This window comes from Pan troglodytes, chromosome 5 (assembly GCF_028858775.2).
Source record: "Pan troglodytes isolate AG18354 chromosome 5, NHGRI_mPanTro3-v2.0_pri, whole genome shotgun sequence".
In the NCBI taxonomy this organism is placed as follows: domain Eukaryota; kingdom Metazoa; phylum Chordata; class Mammalia; order Primates; family Hominidae; genus Pan; species Pan troglodytes.
In genome coordinates, this window is record NC_072403.2 from 172,117,811 (window position 1) to 172,138,810 (window position 21,000).

The 21,000-nt window shown below is 48.5% G+C and overlaps 1 protein-coding gene and 1 pseudogene across 2 annotated transcripts in view; both read left to right on the forward strand.

Annotated features, from left to right (window-relative positions):
- The window catches only part of IGF2R (insulin like growth factor 2 receptor), a 139,973-nt gene that overhangs the window by 116,568 nt on the left and 2,405 nt on the right, over nt 1-21,000 (forward strand). The window contains exons 40-47 of one of the 2 annotated variants that reach the window (XM_016956572.4): nt 1,172-1,406; nt 2,216-2,352; nt 5,256-5,370; nt 6,328-6,474; nt 7,137-7,324; nt 13,415-13,601; nt 19,401-19,553; nt 20,620-20,689. In XM_016956572.4, coding sequence (XP_016812061.3) covers nt 1,172-1,406; nt 2,216-2,352; nt 5,256-5,370; nt 6,328-6,474; nt 7,137-7,324; nt 13,415-13,601; nt 19,401-19,553; nt 20,620-20,689 — 1,232 coding nt within the window. Of the gene's footprint in view, nt 1-1,171; nt 1,407-2,215; nt 2,353-5,255; nt 5,371-6,327; nt 6,475-7,136; nt 7,325-13,414; nt 13,602-14,910; nt 15,012-19,400; nt 19,554-20,619; nt 20,690-21,000 lie in introns of those variants that run through there. The other variant, XM_016956573.4, reaches the window with a different exon arrangement.
- LOC740180 (calcineurin B homologous protein 1-like) lies at nt 10,265-11,168 on the forward strand (annotated as a pseudogene).

Sequence of the window (21,000 nt, forward strand, 5' to 3'; positions counted from 1 at the left end):
GGCCAGGGCAGCACGTGGGGTGTTGCCAGATGGCGGATGGAGTCTGCAGGTGCTCCTGAGGCAGCATGGGGAAGGCGTGCAGGAACGCGCCGTGGTGCAGGCCTTGGTCTGACATTCTCCCGCCTCTGCTCCCCTGAAGGGGTGGCCTGCCCCTCCACACTTGTGGGTATTTCTAGTCGGGTGGGATGAGAGACTGAGAAAAGAAATAAGACACAGAGACAAAGTATAGAGAAACAACAGTGGGCCCAGGGGACCGGCACTCAGCACACCAAGGACCTGCACCGGCACCGGCCTCTGAGTTCCCTCAGTTTTTATTGATTATTATTTTCATTATTTTAGCAAAAAAGGAATGTAGTAGGAGAGCAGGGTGATGATAAGGAGAAGGTCAACAAAAAACATGTGAGCAAAAGAATCTATATCATAATTAAGTTCAAGGGAATGTACTATGCCTGGACGTGCACATAGGCCAAATTTATGTTTCTCCCCACCCAAACATCTCAGCGGAGTAAAGAATAACAAGGCAGCATTACTGCAAACATGTCTCGCCTCCCGCCACAGGGCAGCTTTTCTCCTATCTCAGAGTTGAACAAATGTACAATCAGGTTTTATACCGAGACATTCAGTTCCCAGGGGCAAGCAGGAGACAGTGGCCTTCCACCATCTCACCTGCAAGAGGCTTTCCTCTTTTACTAATCCACCTCAGCACAGACCCTTTACGGGTGTCAGGCTGGGGGACAGTCAGGTCTTTCTCATCCCACGAGGCCATATTTCAGACTATCACATGGGGAGAAACCTTGGACAATACCCAGCTTTCCAGGGCAGAGGTCCCTGCGGCCTTCCGCAGTGCATTGTGCCCCTGGTTTATTGAGACTAGAGAATGGCAATGACTTTTACCGAGTATACTGCTTATAAACATTTTGTTAACAAGGCATGTCCTTTCACAGCCCTAGATCCCTTAAACCTTAATTTTATACAATACATATTTTTGTGAGCTCCAAGTTGGGTCAAAGTGGCTGGGGCAGAGTGGCTGGGGCAAAGCTACAAATTAACATCTCAGCAAAGCAATTGTTTAAAGTACAGGGCTTTTTCAAAATGGAGTCTCTTATGTCTTCCCTTTCTGCATAGACACAGTGACAGTCTGATCTCTCTCTCTTTTCCCTACACTTCCCAGCAAACAGCTACCGGACGTCCAGCATCATATTTAAGTGTGATGAAGATGAGGACATTGGGAGGCCACAAGTCTTCAGTGAAGTGCGTGGGTGTGATGTGACATTTGAGTGGAAAACAAAAGTTGTCTGCCCTCCAAAGAAGTTGGAGTGCAAATTCGTCCAGAAACACAAAACCTATGACCTGCGGCTGCTCTCCTCTCTCACCGGGTCCTGGTCCCTGGTCCACGACGGAGTCTCGTGAGTGCCTTCCCAGTCCACCCGCGGCGCCACACCCTCAGCATGCGAACTTCAGACTGCTTGACGATGGTTGGCTCTTTTGGGTTCTCAAGATGGGAATACTATGCCCATGTGAGGCTGATGGTGGTTGAGTTGTCACTGTTCCTGGAAGCAGCCCGCAGTGTCAATCCTGGCACAGAGGGTGGTTCTGAGGTCAGAGTGGGGGCAGGAGCTTTGGTGACCGGAAACGGAGCCTCTGGAGCTGGAAGAACCTGGGCGGACTGAGTTAGGCTGGGTTTGATTTGCGTTTGTGTGTAGCTCAGGTTGTGGGAGGCGTGTGGGTTTTCTTGGGTCTTTGGCAGGAGCTCCTTAGGCTTTGCTGGCTGGGGTCAGCCCATGGTCCTGACCACTCTGCGTGGGGAGCGCCCGCTTGGCCAGGTGCTCCTGCAAGACATCACCGAGGAGCAGGGGCATGGACTCAGAGGGTTTAAGTGGCTCTAAGTGAGGTGGGAAACTTGCCGGGATTCTAGCCACTGCCTCTCCCAGCCCCGGAGCCCTTCTTTCTACTGTACCACGCTGTGTCCAGGGTGGCCGCAGGTGTGGACATTCCACTCCGAGTGTGTCTGGTTGGTGAGCTCCCTTCTTCAGTGAAGACTTCTTTTGCCCTTTTTTTTTTAATTGGAAAAGCTATTTTAGTGCTACATTCAGTGATGGAATGGAGCCCTTAGTTATCAGAACCTTTCTCTGAAAGTAAAGTGAAGAGCCCTCCTGTGTCAGGGCAGAGATGTCACTTGCATGCCTTTTACCTGCCCCTTTGTGTCATTTTCTAGGTACTATATAAATCTGTGCCAGAAAATATATAAAGGGCCCCTGGGCTGCTCTGAAAGGGCCAGCATTTGCAGAAGGACCACAGCTGGTGACGTCCAGGTCCTGGGACTCGTTCACACGCAGAAGCTGGGTGTCACAGGTAAGGCCTGTGGGTCCTGGTCCTTGGTGCAAGGAGCAGCATCTGAACCGGGAAGGTGAGGGTGTTCTCAGGATGGCAAGGAGAGTGAGCATGTGCTTTGGTGGAAACCTCCAGATAGGATTGCCTGTCACTGTCTCACAGGCATTTTGGCTCTCCTGGCACATTAAAATAAGTGCTGCTTTGTATTATGTGAGACCGCAGGTCCTAGTCTGTGTGTTTAGAGGGGTTGGGCTATCTCGGGGAAGTGCGTCTATCCAGGAGGAAGTCTCAGAATGTTCAGAGTTCCTCTGAAGTTCACATTCTAGCTGTAGATCAAGTACCTAAATTGGCATAGACACACGTGTTTGTTTAGGAAAGCCAAACAGTTGCATGAGGACTTGGTACAGGTAGTTGAGAGGTACATCTTTGTAAAATGTCTTAACAATTTTTCACGGGAAATTGATCTTGTACTTGGTTGGTGAGTGAAAGTTGTTTTCTTTCATTATTTAAAGGAGGAAAGTAGAGGTTTCTTAGCTTAAGAGCAATTAGGATTTGTTGGAGGGACCAGTAAAGGAAAATATTCACCTTTGCCTCTTAGGCTGGAGTGGGGTTTCCCGAGTTGTCCTGATTCAGCCACAGGGCTACTTCAGATTAGCTTGAGATGTTGAGATGGAGAAAGAGAATTCCGAGAAAACTACTGCCACCCTTGATAAAAATCACACACAGACTCTGCAGGTTGGTAGGTGGAGGGAGAGCTGCCATACAGGAAGTGGCGCCCAAACCGCCAGCCTGAGACCCGCCCTCCCTGGGAGGTTCTTACTGCTTTAGAGGTCAGTTATTGCTGCCACTCCCACACTGCCCCAGAAGGGGGAAGGAGGGAAGGTCGTGGAGGGTTGCTTTTTCCCCTGTAATCTTGCAGTATATATGGATATTCGACTAGTCTTTCCCCAACTTCAGCCAACTGAAATGACTAAAACACTTAAGGCTTCCTAAAAGTTTGAGGCAGGAGGAGCAAAAGAGAGTAGTGAACACAGGGAGTGACATGGAACTAGATCATCTGACTTCTTAGCGGTGACCTGCAGGCCACCTCCATTTGGAGAGCACCATTTTGCAAGTCTGGCCTCGCCTGGCGGGAAGAGCTCATGCTTTCTCCTGGGGCTGGCATTTGGCATCCTGAGCACCTGCTGACCGGAACGAGAAATAATCTGGTGTCTGACACCAAATGAGCTCTTAATCTTTGGCGCCAACAAGACAGCACCTAAGGACAACCACGGTGCCCCCATTGTCCACTTAGGGACTGGACCCCTGTTGGGGTGGGAGGTAGACTTTTTGTTTTCGGAATCAACATGTCTCAAGCAGCTGTGCTTAATGTATGTTTAATCCCCTTCCACTCCATGGGGCAGCGTTGTCATCCATTTCACAGGCTGGGCCCCTGAGCCGAGGAGGTTGAGCCTCCTGCCCAATCAGTAAGGGCTGTCTACACTATTAAAGTCTTTGCTTGTTTGATCCCATATGCCAGAAGTTTTAAAAATTTTCCGTAAAACAGTGGAATTCTTTTTTCCAAAATTTTACACAGAAGCCCAATATTTAAAACAAATTCAGCTGGAGCAGCTTTGAGTTTGGGGCAGGGCTGAGAGCCTAGAGTCCCACCTCACCATCCAGCAGCCCTCAGTACCTCAGCCTGTGTCCTGTGGAAAACACTCGGGAAGTGAGCACTGTGCCCATGTTGCCTCCACCGCATGCCCCTGCCTGGAAGGATCTGTGTGTGTGTGGTCAGGGTGGAAGGCACCTGCTTCCCCTGGACACCCTGCGCCATGCCCTGGAGACATCATCTGTCCATGCAGCCAGGCTGGGCCCGGACCATTCCCAGAACAGCCCCCTGGGCAGCCACAAGCAGCCTCTTGGCGGTGGCTTGAGAGTTGGAACCTGGCGGCCATGCTGTCCCAGTGATACCTGCAGCTTAAAGCATGTACTCACTTTTCTCTCAGACCCTGTGGGTTCGAGGGCTCAGGTTTTTCTTTTAACGGGTCACTTTTAAAAGCAGACAGTGCTCGACTGAAAGCTAGAAGACCCTAGAAAACCACAGTTGGTTCCTGTTTCTGGCTTTTCACTTTTTCCATTCCCTGCTCTGTTATTACTGGGAGGCTCACATGAGGGTACCTGTCAGGAAAGCACCTAATATGATAGAGAGAGTTTACACAATTGGAGCAATAATGAAGGCTGCCATTACCCGGGGTCCCACTGTTCACATGAGTTTGTTGGGCACTTTCTATACATGCCTGAAACCTGCCCACTTTGGACAGTGCCCTGTTCTGCAGGTAAGGCCCTCAAGGCTCAGAAGCTCAGCAACCCAGGGCCACAAAGTACGGGAGTAGGAGGGTTTGGGTTTGACCCCAGGTCTTAGGCTGTGACAATTGTGCAATGGGCCAGGTGATCACCCCTGAGTGTGGGAATGCAAGAACAGGTCGATAAACCTTTAGGGAGCCCAAAATTTATTTTCTTCTGGCCTTTAAACCAGATTTTTACTCCTAACATTGAAGCTTTGTTTGTTTGTTTTTTGTTTTTTGTTTTTGTTTTTGAGATGGAGTTTTGCTCTTGTTGCCCAGGCTGGAGTGCAATGGCGCGATCTCGATCTTGGCTCACTGCAACTTCTGCCTCCCGGGTTCAAGCAATTCTCCTGCCTCAGCCTCCTGAGTAGCTGGGATTACAGGCACCTGCCACCGTGCCTGAATAATTTTTGTATTTTTAGTAGAGACGGGGTTTCACCATGTTGGTCAGGCTGGTCTCTAACTCCTGACCTCAAGTGATCTGCCCTCTTTGGTTTCCCAAAGTGTTGGAATTGACAGGTGTGAGCCACCGCGCCTGCCTGAGGCTTTTTATAATGCACTAGAAATAATGTCAGTTCAATCATTTGTGTGTTTCAGGTGACAAAGTTGTTGTCACGTACTCCAAAGGTTATCCGTGTGGTGGAAATAAGACCGCATCCTCCGTGATAGAATTGACCTGTACAAAGACGGTGGGCAGACCTGCATTCAAGAGGTCAGGAGACTGGGGGCTCAGAGCGGGACTGTGCAGTGAGCACACTGGAGGGAATTCCTCCTTGGGGTTTTCATGGGCAGGTTTTGGCTGAGTCTTAGGAGCTCAGGGCCAGAGCCGCTGACTGTGCTGTATTGGGCGGGGCTGCTCCAGGCAGGGAAGACCTCCGGATACAGTGCTGAGACACTGTTACAAGACCAGTGCAACTTCTCTGGGCTAGCTTGTCTCTTGAACTAGGTTTAGCACTGGCTGAGCAGTACTTAACTGACCTCTACCTTTGAATGTCATAGTAGAAACAAAGGGGCGTGGATTTGTCCCACCCGAGGTGTTCAAGCAGCCTGGCTGGGACCCTCGAGCAGCTGGGACCTGCATCTGGACCTGGGATGTGCTTGGATTATATTCAAGTTTTCCAGGCCACATTGCATCTGGTGCCAGGGAGAGCTTGGCCAACAGAGGGTGCATGTGAGCTGCTGTTTGTGAACAGAACTGATTCCTTCCAGACGCTGAGTTTGGAAAAGGGGTGACTCAGAAATTGCCAAAGGATTTATGAATGTATAAGTCTGAGAAACTTAAACAAAAATCTAAAAATCTAGGAGCAAATTTTCCAGGTTTTAAATGTTGCATGGTTTACAAATTTTAAAAAATTTATATTGAATGCTTGCCTGCTTTGTCACATTACTGATGTGCACCACAGTCATCTTCCCTGTCCATTGTGGTGATGAAAAGAAGTGAGTAAAATAACCACCCTCGCTCCAAGCTGCCGTCAGTGTTGAGTCGGGAAGTTCTGCCTAGGTCTGCGCAGCCCGGGGAGTGGGGGCCTCGGGACCCAACCGAAGTCTCGCAGCACCTTGATTGAAAGCCAGTGAGCTGCTTCAAGGGCTCCGCAGTGTTCATTGTTTTGCAGTCTTCCCTCGTGTCTGGCTGGGGAGGTGACTGTAGTCTGTGCTTCCCTCCTCCTAGGTTTGATATCGACAGCTGCACTTACTACTTCAGCTGGGACTCCCGGGCTGCCTGCGCCGTGAAGCCTCAGGAGGTGCAGATGGTGAATGGGACCATCACCAACCCTATAAATGGCAAGAGCTTCAGCCTCGGAGATATTTATTTTAAGTAAGTAAAACGTTTTCCTTCTGAGCTGTGAAACGTGTTCAAAATTAAACCAGCAATGCCGCTCTTGCCCTATCGGGGAGCACTGCAGGATAAATAGGTCTGTGTTTTAGTTACTGTTGCTGGAGTCATCGTCATCTTTTGCTTAAACTGAGGAAAAGCATTACTCAATCATTAAGTTTTAACACCAAAGATGGTGAATTCTCATGAGTGTAAAAATAAATCCCCCCTCCTTCTCCCTCACTTCATGATAATCTTAGGGGTTGAAGCCGAAGCCTTCTGACATGTTTGAGCAGGAATCTTCTGGGCTTACCAGTGTTTAGAAAATAAGTTTCTCAGCAGTGTTACTGGGGCTGCTCTTGGGGGTGGTGGCCGAGGTGCACAGACAGGGCGAGGGTCGTGTGGTGCTGGATACGGCGCCTGAGGAAGGTGGATTAGCACTCAGAGGCCAGAACTGGTTGGGGAGAAAGCCTCTTGAGAGGGAAACTGGTGTCCTCAGAATCGCTGTGGGGTCACAGACGTGCTGCCCTAGCATGTCCGTGCTTCCTTTCCCTAGGAAAGGAAGCATCCTGGGGCCCTGCAGTGATTCTGAGGACTGAGGGTTTATGTCATGAATGCCTTCTTGAAGGACTTCCATGTCACTGTGATCTTTTCTGTCTCTTCAGGCTGTTCAGAGCCTCTGGGGACATGAGGACCAATGGGGACAACTACCTGTATGAGATCCAACTTTCCTCCATCACAAGCTCCAGAAACCCGGCGTGCTCTGGAGCCAACATATGCCAGGTGAAGCCCAACGATCAGCACTTCAGTCGGAAAGTTGGAACCTCTGACAAGACCAAGTACTACCTTCAAGGTAATCCATGGCTTCCCACAAAGTTCCACATTTAACTTCCTCCAAGGAAGGGAATTAAAATTTTCAACTAACTCCCTTCAGTTGAAATCTCGGACCACTTTTAAAACAAAAAGCATGGTCTAATTCTTTACTTTGTTATGAATTTCTTGACAGTGGATTGAGCGATACGTGTCAGAACTAAGCATTTCACTGTAGGCAAATTGTGTCTTAGTTATCAAGTAAATGTACAAAAAAACTAAAACCTGGTCTGATCCAGTGGTTCTGAGGTTGGGTGGAGGCTGAGCTGTGCACAGTCAGAATTGCCTTTGATTTGGTTTTAACCATGACACTTCCTTATTTTGGAATGCCAAATAATATTAGAGAAGGGTAAGAGATTTTATATTTGTGAGAAGGATGAAAGGAAACTGGCCTAAATGTTAGGATGTAGGTTAAAATCAACCAGGACGCACATAGGGCAGAGTCCAGGGTGTAAAGGAAGGTTTTAAACTGGCACTAATAAGGGTGTTGCCCTTTGTTCCCTCACATAATCGTGAAAGGCTGCTTTTGTTTTGAACAGCTAGTCTTAACTATATACCTTTCATAATTTGATTTTTGAACCGTGTGTGGATGTAATAACTCTTTAAAAAAAAATGAAGTGTGTTTAAAGAAAACCCCAGCCTGCTCTGATGTCAAAGAGCTGCCGATCATGTCCTCTGGGAGGGGAGAGTAGTGATAGCTGAGAAGGAGCGGGTGCTCTGTGCCCTGGTGCTGAGCACATGGCCGAGAAGGAGCAGGTGCTCCGTGCCCTGTGCTGAGCACATGGCCGAGAAGGAGCAGGTGCTCCGTGCCCTGGTGCTGAGCACATCGCCGAGAAGGAGCAGGTGCTCCGTGCCCTGGTGCTGAGCACATCGCCGAGAAGGAGCAGGTGCTCCGTGCCCTGGTGCTGAGCGCATCGCCGAGAAGGAGCGGGTGCTCTGTGCCCTGGTGCTGAACACATCGCCGAGAAGGAGCAGGTGCTCCGTGCCCTGGTGCTGAGCACATCGCCGAGAAGGAGCAGGTGCTCCGTGCCCTGGTGCTGAGCATGTTGCTGAGAAGGAGCAGGTGCTCCGTGCCCTGGTGCTGAGCTCATCGCCGAGAAGGAGCAGGTGCTCCGTGCCCTGTTGCTGAGTGCATCTCCACGACGGCAGCACCTGATGGAGGGAAGCTGGGTCAGCATCGCTGCTCCTGGTCACAGATTGTAGACAGCGCCCTGGTGCATCTGCTCATAGCACCTGTGGCCCCTGAATAGAACTGGGAAAGTGAATATTCTGCTTTCTGGGTGAGTTGATGATGGGAAAGTTGATCAGCCTCATTCACTTGCATAACTCCACAGCACGGAGCTAGCACTCTGTGTTTCTCTGTTCTCTGCCTTCCTCACACTTCGGTGAATCCTTCAGTCATTCAGAATCAGATGTTGCATGTCACAGGTTGTGTCTTCTCTTGCTGTCCTCTTTCCCAGTGCTCGGTAAATCTTGATTAAAGGAAGGAAGGAAGGATTGTTTCAAAAGCCTTCAGGGGCCCTATCATGCAGAGAAGGAAAGTCTAGGCTCTCTCTGACACAGCTTGAAGATGTCTGAGAGGCTCCCATGTACCAGGGTAGCCTTGCAAGCTGCTGCTCCTACACATGCCTCAGCCATCAGGTTATTCACTAGTTCCCAAAGTCACCCTGTAACCTGGTGGGTTTACATATGCTGCTCTTGGTGCTGGAATGCCTCGGCCCACCTTCCTCATCCTTCCAAACCTACTTCTAGTGCCCCTCCTGGGAAGGCCCACCTTCTCATAGCAGGGTGACACCGCTGGTGTGTCTGCAGGATTCCAAACCTACCTCCAGTGCCCCTCCTGGGAAGGCCCACCTTCTCATAGCAGGGTGACACCGCTGGTGTGTCTGCAGGATTCCAAACCTACCTCCAGTGCCCCTCCTGGGAAGGCCCACCTTCTCATAGCAGGTGACACTGCTGGTGTGTCTGCAGGAGTCTTCACGCTCCATCGTGCAGCACTGGCCACTTGTCTGGTTACACATAAGACCTCCACATTCACAAGTGGTATGTCTAGCAGACCTTTGAGGATCCCCAGCTTTCAGAGTGCTTGTGCACGCGCATTTAGTCATTCTTGGTAAATAAAATCCCTTTCAGACCTTTTCACTTTCTTCATTCACCAGCCCCAGGAAGTAGCTTTAGTTTTAAGACATCTTTTCATCTTTCATGAAGAAATGAAGTTTCTATCTCTTCCTGAGGCTTGCCATTCCTTCGGGAGGGCAGAGCTGTCTCTCATCAGGACGTGGAGCTGCTCGGCGGTTTGCTTGCCCACATCAGCCCTGTGGAACAGTCCATTCAGCAGCCCCTGCTTCAGCTACTCCCAAGCGAGAATGCGGGGCCCTCCCGGAGCGGAGCCGCACCGCCTGTCTCTGGGCCCCATCTGTGTGTGGACATGTCCGTCTCCTACCCTGCAGTCTCGCCTCTGCATTCCTGGCACCCAGCAGCACCAGCCACAAAGATTTTCAGCCAGTGACAAAGGTTGGGAGCAGCAGAGTTCATGCAAGGAGTCCACACAAGGGTTCCTCACTTCTGACAGCAACAGCACACTGAAGGGGTGAACCCCAAGCCAACTTCAGATTTACCCTTTCACCATAACTCACAGAGCTCCCTAGAAGCAGTTACACTCATAGTTATGATTTACCGCAGCAAAAAGATACAGGTTAAAATCAACCAAGATGCACACAGGGCAGAGTCCAGGAGGGAATCGAATGCAGAGTTCCCACCAGCTCTCCCGTGGAATCAGATGTGTTGTGTTCCCAGCACCCACGTGTGGCAGTGCACATGGAGTATCACCAGCCGGAGGTGCTTCCCCGAGCCTTGGTGTCCAGAGTTTTTCCTGGGGCTCTGACATGGGCAGGATTGGTCCATTGATCACTCAGGTACTGCATGGCCAGCCCCTGCTCCGTTTCCTGTCATTAGCCAAGGAGCAAGCCCAGCCCTCTTTTTGGGCAAGGTTAAATTCTTGTCTTCCCTCCTGTTGCCGTTGCTTCTGTTCCTGGAGGAGCTCCTGGCACAGTGATGGGGTCTCAGGCCTCCACCTTACTGCACGACGAAGAGCTTGAGGAGATCAAGAAGGAGACTGGCTTTTCCCACAGTCAAATCCCGCGCCTGTACAGCCGGTTCAGCAACCTGGACAAAGGAGAGAACAGGACGATTTCCAGGGGATTCCAGAACTTGCCATCAACCCAGTGGGGGACTGGATCATCAATGCCTTCCTTCTAGAGGGAGAGGACCAGGTAAACTTCCGTGGATTCCTGCAAATTCTGGCTCATTTCCGAACCATTGAGGATAATGAAAAGAGCAAAGATGTGAATGGACCTGAACCACTCAACAGCCGAAGCAACAAACTGCAGTTTGCTTTTCGACTATATGATTTGGATAAAGATAACAAGATCTCTCGTGATGAGCTGTTAAGGGTGCTGTGCATGATGGTCCAAGTAAATATCTCAGATAAGCAGCTGGGCAGTATCGCAGACAGGACCATTCAGGAGGCTGATCAGCATGGGGACAGTGCCATATCTTTATCACAGACTTTGCTGAGGTTTTGGAGAAGGTGGATGTAGAACAGAAAATGAGCATCCGATTTCTTCACTAAAGGACAGACAGCAAACTATTCCTTGCAGTCTAGTATTTAAGAACTGGAACTTGACAGTCCTCCTGTCCACCAGCCCTACCTCCACCCCATCATTCCCCTTCTCCCAAAGTACTACTGCTGTTGCATAACAACCCCAAATATGTTCTGTCAACACAAACCTGCTTTTGGTCTATAAACAGGGCGTTACAGAATGGTACACCCAGTCTATTTCTTCTCAGTATCCATTCGCCAGTTCTTCATTTATAAATATCGTCTTCCTCTGTTCTGCTGCTGAATGCCACACATCCATCCAGTCTGAGAAAGTAAGATAGGGAATCCTGCCGAGGAACAAGCCAGCAAAGCTCTTTCACTGGATGTAGACTGCACCTGCTGCCTTCCCTCTGGCGAGTCTGCCAGCATGCTTCTCCATCCTTTTTATATGTCCTTTGCTTCCCACTTCTGTGTACATTCAACATACTGTTCACCTAGTCATGCAGTCTTTCTGCTTTTTGTGAAGCCTCAGAATCTCCTCTGTTCTGCTTCGCACCCCAAGCTATGCCTGGTATTGTATTTCTCACTTGGCTCGATAGTTTGGTGGTCTGGCAGTTTTTATCTACCTTCATTATTAAAAGGCCCTCTGGAGCTGGGCGCGGTGGCTCACACCTGTAATCCCAGCACTGTGGGAGGCCGAGGTGGGCAGATCACGAGGTCAGGAGATCGAGACCATCCTGGCTAACACGGTGAAACCCCGTCTTTACTAAAAATACAAAAAATTAGCCGGGCGTGGTGGCGGGTGCCTGTAGTCCCAGCTACTCGGGAGGCTGAGGCAGGAGAATGGCGTGAACCTGGGAGGCAGAGCTTGCAGTGAGCCAAGATCGTGCCACTACACTCCAGCCTGGGCGACAGAGCGAGACTCCATCTCAAAAAAAAAGAAAAAAAAAGGCCCTCTGGGATGTTGCCTCTCCAGGAGCTTTTTGGTAACCAACACTTCTCTCAGGAGTATGAGATCATCCTCTGCACTCTTCTCTGTCATCAGAGGGCTGCTGGGTGGAGATATTCTTGAAAGGTGGCCTTGGTGAGAGGTGTGGAGTCAAGTGTTTTAGGTTGCTTGCCCACGTCACTCTACCTCTGGCCTCTGATTCTCAACTTTGTACCTATGGGGCGTCTCTTGTTAGTGCAGTGTTGACTATTCAAAAAGTAGCAATATGCCTGCAGATTTGCTTAGTCTTGGGACACGGTTACCACCAGAACGGCTGCTCAGACAATATGCTTGGGGACTTTCTCATGGCTTTTTGAACAAGGAGGCTGCGCACCCTGTGAAGCCTCCTGCATTCACACCTCTGCTGCATGGTTTATGCCTCAGTGTTATGTGCACTGGAATGCTTTTCACTATACGTTTCCAAGTTAGAAAGATTAGTGTTATGGAAGTGCCTAATGTATCCTAGTCCAAAATATTTAAAGATTGTTCTCTGTGTCTTGAAGTTTTGCACAAAATTCTTTATGAATTTTACACTTGGCAAATGTTAATGCTAGAAGCCATAGTCCGCTCCTTATACAAGTCCAAAGCGTTGACTGTTGTATCATTAGCTCCCTGGTTACACTGGTTTCCCAGCTCCTTGTGTAGACCACTGCTAATCCCTTAGAAACAAGAGGTCTGGCACTAGTAGCACAACCTAAGGTGGCATTCCAAGTCTTTAAGCAAGTCACAGCAACTTTTCTGCCAAAGTCAGCTTAGTTTAGACTTCAGTGAATCAGGCTGTTGCCATCCTAATGTATGTCTCTGTGAGTCTGTTCATTCACATATCTGCCGTTGGCTGACTTTCTTGACTCGCTGCTTGCTTGCTTGTTTCCTTGCTTTGGAAAGCTATTGAAGATGTGTACATAATTCTTTAGGAAGGGGATTGCTAAAAAATACACTGCAAAGCGATGGAAAACAGTGGAGAACAGGGGAGTAGCCAGGCTGGATGGCTCAAATATAAATGAATGAGGAATTCTTTATGAAGTGTCAGTTGGACTTTGTGATTGAGTGATGTAATACAGGAATTATATAGAAAGGGAAGAATATCTGATACTGATCTGTTAGATACGTCAGAGGCTCCTTGATTTGCATATTTAAAGTTCCTAAAATTGTAGCTTTTCCCTTCTTTTGGCTGTACAGCAGACTGTTTTAATCCATGGTTGTGCCTTATTGTTCCATTAAAATTGTGTCTTCAGTCCATCAATAAATACTCGTGGTTAAAACAAAACAAAAATTCTTTACTGCATGCTGACTAAGGGCAGGGCTCTATCCATGTGCATCGAGTGGCCTCGTAAGCTGTGAACAGAGTGCATGTGGGACGTGGGATGAAGTCTCTTCTGCCTGATTTTAAGTCTTTGCAAACTTTTTAGACCATAAGGAGCTAAGCTCAGTCTGCTCGTGAAAAATGATGGTGACATGCCATGTGTGCCCTTCCCGTTTGACAGATGGCGATCTCGATGTCGTGTTTGCCTCTTCCTCTAAGTGCGGAAAGGATAAGACCAAGTCTGTTTCTTCCACCATCTTCTTCCACTGTGACCCTCTGGTGGAGGACGGGATCCCCGAGTTCAGTCACGAGACTGCCGACTGCCAGTACCTCTTCTCTTGGTACACCTCAGCCGTGTGTCCTCTGGGGTGAGTATGACATCCGGAAGCTTAGCACTTGTACCCCACATCTTCCCTTAAGAATAAGTGTGTGTGTGTTTTTTCCCCAATGTTTTCTTGTGAAATATTCAGAACATGCACCAAAAAATAGAGAAAATGATAGAAGCGGACCCCACATAGTCAGTGCCCCGCTCCGTTGCTTGTCAGCATCCTGCCACTGATTTTTGGTCCATGGCTGCGTCACCTCCCACCACCCCCAGTAGCAGTGCCATTGTTTCCTTTGTGTGTACCATGCCCCGAATAGGGTCCAGTCAGGGCACCCCAGCTCTGTCCCTCTACCCTGTTCCCATTGCTGCCTCCCTCTCCTTAGCTCCTGGGAGGCAAGTACTGGTGGTGCCTCCTCTTTGTAATCCTGGAACATCTTTTGTGTCGTAATACAAATGATTGTTTGGTAAAGTTTCACTTTGATTTGAGTGCAGTATTTTTACGTTTGTTTGAATGAATGAAAAGCTTACTCTCCAGATTTTGAGAATCAGCATGAGAACAGAGGGAGCAGTTTCTGCTCTGAAGGAAGGTGGCACCTCCATTGGTTGTCTTGTGTCCCACAGCCGTTTTATACTTTGCCACGAATAACATGTTGTCAGTTGCTTTCCTCTTGGATTTATTTTCTTCTTATGTCACCCCCACCCATCATTGTATTTATATTTATTTTTATTTTTTATTTTTTTGGGATGGACTCTCGCTCTGTCACTCAGGCTGGAGTGCAGTGGTGCGGTCTTGGCTCGTTGCAACCTCTGCCTCCTGGTTCAGACGATTCTCCTGCCTCAGCCTCCCAAGTAGCTGGGATTGCAGGCATGTGTCATTATGCCCTGCTAATTTTTGTATTTTTGGTAGAGATGGGGTTTCACCATGTTGACCAGGCTGGTCTTGAACTCCTCACCTCAGATAATCTGCCTGCCTCGGCCTCCCAAAGTGCTGGCATTACAAGCGTGAGCTGCCATGCCCGGCCTGGCCCACCATTTTACATAAGCTTTTCATTCTCTGTCCTGAGACTTTAAGATTGGGGGAACATGAATTCTTGCCATGTAATTGTTTCCTTCATGTCCTGAAAAAGGGACCGTAGAGTCAGCAGACGACAGTGGTAGGGGTCATGGGGGAATGAAGATCACACATTTTACATCTTAAATCAGCACTCCCCCTGCCCACCCTTAACAGTGGACATGAGCTCAGCAAAAACCAGCTTTGTCCTGTGCTGTTCAGGCCTGTGTACTTAGGGATCCTCAGCTGCACAGTCAGGGAAAGAGGCTTTTGGTTGAAATTTCACTTGTGGTATTTTCAGCTTTTGAATGTTTATGGTGTTCCGGTGATGTCATTACAAAATGAAAGGATTGAAACTGGAAGTTCTTCCTGAAAGAAGCAAAATGTGAATTTTTATAAAAGGTAAAACCCAGAAGTGAACTTTCCCTGCATTCTCTGTCATGGAGAGGCTACAGCTGCCATGAGATGAATCCTGCCTCCTGACATGGCAGCTGGTCTTCTGTGTGGGTTTGAGGGACCAGCCCAGGCTAGGATCCCGTCCGTGTTGAATGTTCAGAGTTCGACTTCTGTGAGTAGGAAAAGCACCGTTTATAGGGCTTTGGTGTTTGACTCTAAAACCAGAGAGGAAGATTCTCCAGGAAACCTCGGTTTCATGATGTTCAGAACATCAGGATTGGGAGCTGTTTAAATCCCTTATAACACACTGACAAGGTAATAAGGACTTTAAAAAAAAGAAACAGAAGTTGAAACCAAGAGCAAAAACTCAGATGGTGGATTTTGAGGGATGCAGGTACCACCCGGGGGTGACGTGGAATAGTGCCTGAGATTTTTTTCCCCCCAAATGTTATCAGTGTTGTACATTGTAGAATCATGTAAATATGGCCAGACGCAGTGGCTCACGCTTGTAATCCCAACATTTTGGGAGGCTAAGGTGGGCGGATCACTTGAGGTCAGGAGTTCTAGACCAGCCTGGGCAACATGGTGAAACCCCGTCTCTACTAAAAATACAAAAATTAGCCAGGCGTGGTGGTGCACACCTGTAATCGCAGCTACTCAGAAGGCTGAGGCAGGAGAATTGCTTGAACCTGGGAGGTGGAGGTTGCAGCGAGCCGAGATGGCGTCACTGTACTGCAGCCTGGGTGACAGAGCGAGACTAGATCTCAGGAAAAAAAATCATGTAACTATAACAAACAGGTAGCAATGTTCGCCCTAATAGATTACCATTTTTAGTTCTTTTAGCTATTTCTTCTGGAATTTACCTCAGTATTTTAAATTAACATCCTATATCTCATCTGTTGACTTCCTGCAATAGTAGATGAAGATAGAGCTGTCTTACACCTTCCTCCTACTTTACAAAAATGGTTCTTTCACAATATTTGATTAAAGTCAAAAAATTTACCCAAAGCTAAAAGACAGGCATCTACAGATGGAAGGGGCAGGCTATGTGCCCAGCACAGTTATTGATGACAAGACCCACCCACTTATGAAATACCAGGAGAGCAGATACAAAGAAAAGACTGTAAAAGCTTTAGGGGAAGCTAATTTGTTGTATTAGAAAATAATTCAAGAAAGGTTAAAATACTTTAAATCCTCACTTTATATCATCGATAGGTTCTTGGAAACTGCAACTTTATGTGAAACGATGTATAATGAAACCAGTTTTTTTCCTCAACTTTATTTTATGTTATGTTATGTTATGTTATGTTATGTTATGTTATGTTATGTTATGTTATTTTTTTGAGACAGAGTCTCGCTCTCGCCCAGGCTGGAGTGCAGTGGCGCGATCTCGGCCCACTGCAAGCTCTGCCTCCCAGGTTCACGCCATTCTCCTGCCTCAGCCTCCCAAGTAACTGGAACTACAGGGGCCCGCTACCATGCCCGGCTAGTTTTTTTGTATTTTTAGTAGAGACGGGGTTTCACCGTGTTAGCCAGGTTGATCTCGATCTCCTGATCTTGTGATCCGCCTGCCTCAGCCTCCCAAAGTGCTGGGGTTACAGGCGTGAGCCACCGTGCCCGGCCTCATCAACTTTATAATGAGACAGTTTTGAAGGAAATGATGTCATTCGAGGACCTCCTGTAGTCGCTTCACGGAAGGTTGCAGTTTGAAGGAAACTGTCAGCAACCCTATGAGGACACACTGTACTGGACAACGGTGGTGTCTAAGCTGAGAGGGGTGGCAGAATTCCCAGCTTTTAAAATTTCTTACAGTGATAGCATCATATGAAAGTAAACCATTTTCTTGAAAGAAATGAAGGAAGAAAAGGTAGAGTTCCTAATTGTTTGGAAGACATACTGTTAGACTTCCTGTCTTAGTATGCATGCCAGTATTTTAAGAATAACCACTAAAATAATATAAATATAGTATGTAACTTCCAAAACAGCGGAGAAGAAAAGGAGAAGTAAAAATACTTAAATCCCCAAAGAAGACAAGGAGAAAAATAAAACAAAAATCAGACAAGTAGAAATTTCAGCCCAGTATGGTAGAAATAAATCTAAATATATCTATAATCATAAATATAGCTTGACTAAACTTGTCAGCCAGAAAACAAGTTGTCAAACTGGATTTCAAAAACAACTCTGTTTACAGGGAACATGCCTAAAACAAGGATACAGAAAAGACCAAAGTCAAAGGAGAAGAAAAGATATACCAGAAAATAATCTGAAAGAAAGCTGCAGTAGTTATGTTAATATAAGATAAAATAGGATATTAAAGAAAAATATTAGGGATAAAGAATAAAGAGGGTCATTATAATTTTAAAAGGGCTAATTTCCTAGGAAGATACAAGAATCCTAAACTTCCATCTACCTAATAAAAAAGCCTTGATATGTAAAGCAGAAGTTGACAAAACCACACACAAGAAACAAGCTTAGTGATTGCTGGGTTGAGTAGACAAAGAGTAAAGCTTTTTTTGGAAGATTGAGACAGCACAGTGAAAAGCAAGATTTAATAGACATGCGCAGAACACTGTTCCCTGCGTTGAGAGAACACTGTTTGCCCAAGCTTACATCAAACACTTAGAAAACTTTAGCAAAAATTAACCACAAAGCAGGCAAGTCAGCAATTTCCTTTTTTTTTTTTTGGAGACAGAGACTTGCTCTTTTGCCCAGGTTGGAGTGTAGTGGCGCGATCTTGGCTCACTGCAACCTCTGCTTCCCAGATTCAAGTGATTCTCATGCCTCAGCCTCCTGAGTAGCTGGGATTATGGGCGTGTGCCACTACCTCCTGGCTAATTTTTGTATTTTTAGTAGAGATGGGGTTTCACCATGTTGGCCAGGCTGGTCTCAAACTCCTGACCTCAGGTGATCCACCTGCCTCAGCCTCCCAGAGTGCTGGGATTACAGGCATGAGCCACTGTGCTCGGCCTAAGTCAGCAGATTTCTGACTGATGCAATTAACTACATACATGATGCAATTAAGTTAGGAACAAAGAACAAACAACTGAAACATAGAAATACGTTTGAAGACTAAAACTCACTTCTGAATAATCCATGGTCCAAAGAAGAAATCAAAGGTAGAAGGTAAAATATGCTTAGAACTGAGTGATGATGTGTCTCTTGGATGCATTTCGAGTGGTCCTGAGTGGCTGGAGCTGCTTCTGGGTGAGTGGGTTTCTGGCTTGGAGGGAGAGGTCTGCATAGCTCTCAGACCTGTCTGTGGAGTCTGGTGGTGCTTCTTTCTGAGCAGAGGTCAACCCTTGCAGGCCCACCTAGAACTGGACGCCAGGCTGTCCCTGTGGTTTCTTGTCTTGCTGATGTTTTAGATTGTTTGGCTTAAGCTGAACTTTGAGGGCAGCAGCCCTTGCAGCTGGGCCGCGGGTTGGCCTGTTGCCCTCAACCTCAGTTCTTTGAGCAGCCGGCATCTTCAGCAGCACAAGATGCGCCCCGCTGGGGTTGCCTCTTATCTCCAGCAGCACAGGAGGAATTTCTGTTTATGTGATCCTGTTCCTGTGTGTGTGGCCCCAAGTGACAGAGGGCCAGAGAGATTAGAAGTGTCAAGTCGTTACACTCTTGAGTGTCATGTTTCTCCCTAAGCGCAAAGGGAAGTCTCCGTGGTTGTTTCTCATTTTCTATTATTGTCCCAACTCTGCTTGAGTGTTCGATGTCATGGAAACGCACTGCTTTTTCCCACAAGTGTGCATGTGGGTCTTGGGTGGGAATGGTGAACTCTGCTGGTGAGGCAGCTGGTGTGCTCGAGAGCCTTCTCCTGGGATGGAGCAGGCTTGGAGAGAGGAGACCCGTCAGGGGCTGTGCTGGGCTCTGCTGTTCCCTGGGCCCCACCCTGGTCTGTGGCCGCCCCTGGGCCCCGTCCTGGCCTGTTTCTAAGGCCCCCTGGGCCCCTTTCGTGTGGACATGGTGTCTCACGGTGGGCTGCGCTCACTGCTTCCAGAAGAAATTCTGAGAGGAGAGAGCTCTGACCCTGGAGAGAAGTGTGGTGCTTCGGGACAGCCTCTGCCCCAGCCTAGTCCTGCCGTGGATTGGGCCACCTAGAGGGGGCCGCGTCCCTCCTGCCCGTCTCCTCTGTGTTTGGGTGAATGATAGTTCATGGAGCTGGAAGCAGTGCCTTCTTGTCTCCTTTCTGACAACCCTGCCACAAACTCATCATCAGGAACTTTTTGCAACCCTTTTCCATGTGGAGTGGGCCTTGTGGCCTTGTTTTCTGGGCAGGAGTAAGAATCACATGGTGTTGGGAAAGTCAGAGCTGCTCTTGCCTTTGGGACTCAGGTCTCAGGTTGTGGCTGTGGCAGCAGGACCACCCTGTGACACGGCTCCTTTTCTGTGACGTCCTTGCAGGGTGGGCTTTGACAGCGAGAATCCTGGGGACGACGGGCAGATGCACAAGGGGCTGTCAGAGCGGAGCCAGGCAGTCGGCGCGGTGCTCAGCCTGCTGCTGGTGGCGCTCACCTGCTGCCTGCTGGCCCTGTTGCTCTACAAGAAGGAGAGGAGGTAAGCGGGTGGCAGGGCGAGGTGGGGCGGGTGGATGCATGCCTCCCACAGCTAATCTTGGGGTCAGTTTTGTGGGGTTTTACTTATTTGTTTTTAAGCCCTACAACAGCAAAGGCTCGAGGTTCTTAGTTCAAAACTCTCTGGAAGCAGTCCCCAGCGTTGTGGTTTTTAAATGCCTGCATTTCTGTCTGACCAAGGCCGAGGCCCTCGCACATCACCCACGCCTGCGGCTTCTAGGACCGTGGTCTTTTGTGTCCAAAGATGAGTAGAACATTAAACGGCACCTTTCATGGGTGCCTTTTCCCACTGAGCAGCTGACCCCTCTGCCCTCCTCACGTCATAAATGCAGGAGTTTATTAAGCGCCTGCTATGTACCAGGTATGATGCCATCCTTTTGCCCCACTTTGCTGGGTGAAAGGACTCTCCATGTGACGGTCAAGCAGATTTTCACGTCAGGTGTCAGTGTTAGTGGCTCTGACCTGGGGGCAGGAGCTGGCCAGCTCAGGCATTCCCTGCTGCCACTGTCATTTGCCAGCTGAGCCACAGGCCAATGAGAGAGGTGGTCAGAAAGTACCGACCGTGGAGGCTGCAGTGAGCCAAGATCTCACCACTGCACTCTAGCCTGGGCAACAGAGTGAGACTCTGTCCAAAAAAAAAAAGTACCGATTGTGGCCCTCTACACCCAAAATGCAGAATGGGGCAGAAGAAGGTCTGGGCCGGGAAGGGCATGTGATGTCCGTCTCTGCGAGCCACCATTGGGCAGGCTTAGTGGCCAGGGACCGGTGTGGTCCTGTTAGTCATATGTGAAAACGTCCTTGCCCAAATGTTAAGTTGCTCTAGAGGGCCCTCTGCTGTTGGATTCCAAAGCCCATGTTCTTTCCACTCAATCACAACAAATACATTAGGGTATAACCTGTCACGGCTACTCATTTGTCACTCAGAATGTGGGAGAAATGCAGCCGCCACCAGCCCCCTGGTGGTGCAGATGGGGGTGGGGCTGGCAGGGGTGGGGCTCCTGCCCATGCCCTCTCTACCCTGGAGTAATTATTGTCTCCTATTTTTATAGGGAAACAGTGATAAGTAAGCTGACCACTTGCTGTAGGAGAAGTTCCAACGTGTCCTACAAATACTCAAAGGTAATTTTCTGTGGCGAGCCTCCTGAGGGCCTGCCTCCCCGGCCCCCCGTGCTGCGCTGTCCATGTCGTTCTCATCAGGGGTGCCAAGGAAAGCAGTCACAGGCTGACTGGAATCCAGAAAGGAAAGCAACACCCGTTGCCTCAGCCGCTTACCCCAGCACATTTTTTTGTTATTTTTTTCCCTCAAGTTTCTCTCGTGGTTACAACTGATTTCCTTGAAGTATTTAATAATTAGGTTGTTTCCACTGTTTTTGGCTGTTCTTTAAAAAAAAAAAAACACACACAGTAGTGAAGATAGTTGTGCATGTAGC